Source organism: Hyla sarda, chromosome 3, assembly GCF_029499605.1.
Source record: "Hyla sarda isolate aHylSar1 chromosome 3, aHylSar1.hap1, whole genome shotgun sequence".
NCBI lineage: Eukaryota > Metazoa > Chordata > Amphibia > Anura > Hylidae > Hyla > Hyla sarda.
Genome location: NC_079191.1, coordinates 99,361,758 through 99,368,441, shown reverse-complemented (window position 1 = coordinate 99,368,441; position 6,684 = coordinate 99,361,758). Strand labels below are relative to the sequence as shown.

Below are 6,684 nucleotides of genomic sequence, written 5' to 3'. Positions count from 1 at the left end.
CTAAACATCTTATCCTCTATCAAAAGGATATGGGATAAGGGGGTGTGACGGCCGCCACGCCCCGTCCCATACACTTGCATTGAGGTGTGGGGCATGACATCACGAGGGGGAGGATACTCCGTCCCCTGCACCGCCCGTCATCAGCCACAGAGCGATCCTCACTCTGTGCAGCTGAAAAACGGGGGTGCTGCAGGAGAGATCGCATTGGTCCCCAGCAGCGTGATCCCTACGATCTAACATCATGTCCCCAATCCTTTTGATAGGGGATAAGATGTTTGTGCTGGAGTACCCCTTTAAGCCTCATTTGGATATTAATAAAAACGTTTATCTTTCAGGGACTATTGAAAAAGAAAAGGTATGCATAGAATCATGATAACCAGCCCTATTGAGCCATGCGCTTATTTACACCTGTGTTTTGTTGCTGACAGGTCTGCTTTAAAGTGTATCTCTAATGTTTCTGGTCAACATAATCTTCAGTTTCAGTGTGGTGAGACACAGGCCCCAATGGGTGGTACAGCTTGTCGAAGCAGCCATCACGAGGCCCTGAAACTTTGGAAGTACACATTAACCTTATGTCCAGAGCAGGCAAATGAGTCCTATTTAACTTTTCGTTTTTATAGTACGATAAAGTGATTGGATGAGCAGGCATTTCCTGTGTGTCAGGGTGGGGACCAAGAAGTGGAGATCAGCAGGGATCCGGGAATTGCAGTAGTCAGGAATTGGTGAGAAGAGTACTGTCTTTTTTAGTTCTTTTTCTTAACCCAGTCTGCTTTTTTATTTTGTGCTGCCGGATAACCCCTTTTATATATGTCAGCATTGCTATCCTCTGTACATGGTCTTGCCAATCCTTACAAGTTGTGCACTGATTTTCTGGCTAGCATCCTGGCCATGTCTAGCTGCCGGAGCCAAGGTTTTTCTTTAAACTCACTGTAAAGACAGTACAATGTTAATATCATACAATGAGTATTTTTGTGGAAGAATATAAATAGTTTTACCAAAGGTCAGAGTCAGAATAGCAACAGCTACTAAAATTCTTTAAGGATTTGAATATTGTCACAACTAAATGGAGAACAAATGGACCTTTTAAGTTGGGAAATGGATTCTAAAAATGTCTTCTGATATGTGAGTGCACATATTAGTGAAAGGGTCCATTATGTTGTCCCCCGCTACATGTCCCTGTCTCCAGTGATTTTCTTTGGTAAAAAATCCTAGCCTTCACACTTAAGAATTAATTAAATCAATAGGAAACAAGCCTACAGAACCCCAATGTTGGCATCTTATGAGATGACGGAATGTGGTTTTACCTTAAAAAGCCTTAGTGTCATTTAAAGGAAACTGGCAAGAGGCTTACACCCACTTAGCTGAATATATATTATATATAATATACTTATTGTGCAGGTGACCCTTTTTCTAATAATACACCACTCACCCAAGTCTGTGCCGCCATTGTGGAATTATTCAACAACATCTAAATATATTAATTAAGAGAAATTATTATTCACCTTCTTGTTGATAAGGGGGCCGGCAGGACGGGAGGGAGATGCCACTGTAAGCACTGCTAAAGGAGCAATGGGAACTTTACCATTGCTAGTTTTTCTTAATTAACATATATACATTTTGTTGAATAGGTCTACAATAGCTGCACAGACTTGGGTGAGTAATACATCATTAAAAGGAGGGTCACCCATACTATAGACCTATACAACCTATTGCAGGTCACCCACCTGCCAGTTTCCCTTTTAAAATGTTGCCCAGACAAATGTTGAGATCGCACTAAGTCTTATCCTGAGATCTACTGCAATTGTGAGTAAGAGCCGGGTGAAGTGTGCAGCAGCGTGCGTCTCTTTCCTTAGCTGTCAATCAAATCCAAAATGTTCTCTTTATAAGTCTAAGCAGTGAAACATTGGGATCTGCCAGCCAGGGAGTGGAGCGTGCTGACGTGCACTATACCGGTTTATAACTTCCAGGCAGTAAGACCGGATGCAATCTCAACTTTTGACATGTCTGGCCAACATGCCAAAAGTTGTTTTAAATGACACTAATGCCGTAAAGTTGGAGATCGATGAGTTTAGAGGCCTATGCTTCAATTTTCAAGGAAAAACCCAAACACAATTATGTTTTATATAATCTAAGCAAATGATAGATCAGCAGAAAAAACACAAACTTGTTACAAAAAGGGGGAACTCCAGTAGAAAACAAATGTTTTCAAATCAAATGATGCCTGAAAGTTATACAGATTTGTAAATTAATTCTATTTAAAAATCTTAATCCTTCCAGTACTTATCAGCTCCTGTATACTACAAAGGAAGGTGTGTAGTTCTTTCCAGTCTGACCACAGTGCTCTCTGCTGACACCTATTTGTTTCAGGAACTTTCCAGAATAGGAGCAAATCACCATAGCAAACCTTTCCTAGTTTTACAAATCTGTATAACTTGTTGATTTGAAAACAATTAAACAATTAAAAAAATATTTCCACCGGAGTACCCCTTTTAAGCTCCGATCTTTTCTATTATAACTGTGTGTCAGAAGCCTGTCCTTCAGATGTAAATCTACACTCTGTATAGTGCCTGGTAACATAGCCCTTACAATTTTATCATACATAGGAAATTCTGGTGTCTCATGAGTGCACGGGCTTATCCCCAGTGACTGCTACTACCGTATATACTCGAGTATAAGCTGACCCGAATATAAGCCAAGGCCCCTAATTTTACCCCAAAAACCCAGGAAAAGTTATTGACTCGACTATAAGCCTAGGGTGGGAAATGCATCATCCCCCCATGTCATCATCTAGACCCCCGTCATCATCCCCCCTTTCATCATCACCGCCTGTCAATCCCTTCATCAGTGTTCTTCAACCTGCGGACCTCCAGATGTTGCAAAACTACAACTCCCAACATGCCCGGACAGCCATCGGCTGTCCAGGCATGCTGGGAGTTGTAGTTTTGAAACCTGTGGAGGTCCGCAGGTTGAAGACCACTCCCCCTTTTGTTTTGTACTCACCTCCCCTCGGCAGGAAGTTAGGATGAGCTGGTCCGGGCCATCTATGCTGCAGGGACCATCCGGTGGGGAGGATTAGTCGTTGCGTGCTGTCCATTTTCACTGGGGGGGCCCTCTTCTCTCTCTCAAGGGAGGAGTGGTCTTCAACCTGCGGACCTCCAGAGGTTTCAAAACTACAACACCCAGCATGCCCGGACAGCCGATGGCTGTCCGGGCATGCTGGGAGTTGTAGTTTTGCAACCTCTGGAGGTCCGCAGGTTGAAGATCACTGATGAAGGGATTGACAGGCGGAGAGTTCACTCGAGTATAAGCCGAGGGGGGCGTTTTCAGCACGAAAAATCACGCTGAAAAACTTGGCTTATACTCAAGTATATACGGTCTGTAACGTCTCCAGTGTTATATTTATAGATAGAAACTGTAATAAAAAGAACAGGTAACAGACTGACAAATCCTTCCTTGATGGAGCACATGGGAAACAGTAGTTTTAGTTGGAGTTTCTCTGTATTGGACCAGAATAAGATATAACTAAGAAACAACTGAATTGAAAAATAAATAGGCGTTTACAAGCCTATATAAGTGTACGGTGCTGTGTAAAAATCAAGTATGCCCAAAAGGCAGGGCGCTGATGGATGCTCGAAGACAGAACAGTTCCCAATAGCATTCAAAATGATTGACTATAGTTCATTGCATAAAGTGTACAAGTAAGAAGCAGATATAAACCTATACCCTTACCTTGCAAGGCTTAGGAAATAAACCGCATTCTGTCGTGGTGTCCGACCACTGTACTTTGAGAAGGACTCTAGGGATGAATTCAGAAGAAAAGCAGCCAAGGGAGTTCTTAAATGGCGTGGGCGGCTGTTGCTGGTGTTCGTGATAGGTGGAAGTGGGATACTGGGATTCCAGCTGTTTGTAAATATGTCATTAATATCTTGTGAGTCCAACACAGGTTGGGATTTCTTCTTGACAGGATTTTCTTCTATTTGTTTAAGTGAAGGAAATCTGGATGATTTTATTGTCTGCTCCCTCAATGTCATAGGATGCAATTTTAAAACTGCATTAACAATTGCATCACTGCTGTGTGCTCGTGAACTCAAAACCCTTCTCCATTTGTCCTGATAAAATACATGTAAATCTCTACTGGTCATCTTGGGTTCTGTAAAACCATCAACTACAACTGGGTCCCCAACACGGGTTTTAAATTGTGGCACCCATTTTTTGACTTTGTAGACTCTTTTCTGGGCTGTGTATAGCCATTTTTTAACTTTGATGTAGATTTTCATAGAAAGAGAGACTTTTGGTAAGGAGACGACTGACCACATTTTCATTGTCAAATACAGAAGGCAGTCCTTATGTCCGTTCAGGATGCATATCTTATGTGGTGTCTGGCCCAGCGTGTTTTGACACTCCAAGCACAGAACATTTCGTGCAATAAATGATTTTATCAGAAGAAGTTGACCTTTTTCAGCAGCAGCATGGACTGCACAATTTCCAATATCAGGATGGTCAGTTTCGCGGCACCATTCTCTATATGGATGAACACCGACTGCCTCATCTGCTCTGACACCTTTGGCCTGCAGCCATTCTGCAAGTTCCAGATGGCCAAAATGTGCCGCTATGTAAAGTGCTACTCGCAGCTGGAACCTGATTGTGAGATACCAAAAAGTCATTGTAGACTAAAACATAAAAACAAGTAAACTTCAGACAAAAGTGTAACAACATGGTTGGTTATCAATGGTTAAAATCAGGAAATGCAAAATTTAGGACCTTTGTAATATATTATTACTACTTCCTGTGCCTACTTGTTTTTCAGTTTGCAGGGGTAACATATTACAGGGACAGGAACAATCTCCCATTTGTCAATATAGCACTAAAAATATTGTGCTGTTTGGCTAATATCAAAGAATATAGTGCACTCATAGCCATGGTTAGGAAAATATGCTCTGACAATTTTAGATATGAATTGTACATACATTACTTAGCAAAGAGACCCAAGCTATAGAAAATAAACAATGTGTAAAGATGGAAGACATAATGCTAATCCTTAAAGGGGTTATCCAGGAAAAAACTTTTTTTTTATATATCAACTGGCTCCAGAAAGTTAAACAGATTTGTAAATTACTCCTATTAAAAAATCTTAATCCTTTCAGTACTTATGAGCTTCTGAAGTTAGGGTTGTTCTTTTCTGTCTAAATGCTCTCTGATGACACCTGTCTCGGGAACCGCCCAGTTTAGAAGAGGTTTGCTATGGGGATTTGCTTCTAAACTGGGCCGTTCCCGAGAAACGTGTCATCAGAGAGCACTTAGACTGAAAAGAACAACCTTAACTTCAGAAGCTCATAAGTACGGAAAGGAATAAGATTTTTAATAGAAGTAATTTACAAATCTGTTTAACTTTCTGGAGCCAGTTGATATATAAAAAAAAAGTATTTTCCTGGATAACCCCTTTAATAATCTGATTCAGTTTTGGACTATTGAAGTGCCCTTGTCATTTAGAAAAACCTTTGACATAACAATCTTTAAGGGGTTACCCCCTCGCGGGGAAAACCCTTTACTAGAATCCCCCTTAAAAATATTATTAATTTTATTAGTGTATCTATTAAAATATACCCCACAATTATATGTTTAAAATTCCAGCGGTGATTGAGTGGTCTATATATTGGACATTCACTTTATAGGGGACATATGCTTGGGTCCAGATGATTGCTTGTTACTGTGTGCTTAATTTACAGCACCCTTAGCTACTGGTGCCAGATCCCTTTCCTTTTTAGGCCCCCATAATATCCATTGCATTAAAATAACTGACTAATAGCCTCCCCGACGTTTCGCTGAACAAATCAGCTTTGTCAAGGGTAGCGAGGCTAATTAGCCTCGCTATCCTTGACAAAGCTGATTTGTTCAGTGAAACGTCAGGGTGCCTATAAAGGATAGGGATCTGGCACCAGTAGCTAACGGGTGCTGTACATTAATCACACAGTAACAAGCAATCATCTGGTCCCAAGCATATGTCCCTTATAAAGTGAATGTCTAATACTCACTATATATATAGACCACCCAATTACTTGTGGGGTATATGTTAATAGATACACTAATAAAGTTAATAATATTTTTAAGGGGGGGTTCTAGTAAAGGGTTTTCCCTACGAGGGGGTAACCCCTTAAAGGTTGTTATTGATTGTCTTGCCCTGCAACCTCCAGGGACATTTTCTTTTGTATATTGGTTCAAAACTTTTGACATGTCACAGAGACATGTTCAAAGTTTTGTTCAGCTTGGGTCTCAGTGTTGGGACCCACACTGCATGTTGTTGTGAATGTTACTCTCCTATTCAATGTAATATAATTTCAATTTCACTAGACGGGCTCTACATACTTATAATGGAGCCCATCTAGTGCAATTGGATGAAACTGCAGCAAGTCAGGGAGTAAAGGTCCCCTACTTGTTTAGTGCTGATATCCTGACTGATTAAAATGTATCACAAGTATCGGTGATATGTCAAAAGTTTTAATACACTTTCAGGATTATCATTGCATCTCATGGGGCAAAAAAGATGAAATCACACCAAAATTTTGGTTAATTTTTCAAGTTTCAAAACCTTTTCTAGTAGGTTGTAATATACAAATGTGTCAATATCACCCCATGGAGATGCAAAAGTGTAATACACATGAACAATTTTGTATAACACTAACAATG

The 6,684-nt window shown here is 40.6% G+C and overlaps 1 protein-coding gene across 1 annotated transcript in view; it reads right to left on the bottom strand.

Annotated features, from left to right (window-relative positions):
• Window positions 1-316: 316 nt before the first annotated feature.
• ANKUB1 (ankyrin repeat and ubiquitin domain containing 1) overlaps window positions 317-6,684 on the bottom strand; it is a 50,667-nt gene continuing 44,299 nt past the window's right edge. Inside the window, exons 5-6 of the mRNA XM_056564764.1 lie at window positions 3,730-4,638; window positions 317-927 (exon numbers count right to left, since the gene is read on the bottom strand). Of these exons, the coding sequence (XP_056420739.1) occupies window positions 849-927; window positions 3,730-4,638 (988 nt within the window). The 3' untranslated portion in view covers window positions 317-848. The remainder of the gene's footprint in view (window positions 928-3,729; window positions 4,639-6,684) is intronic.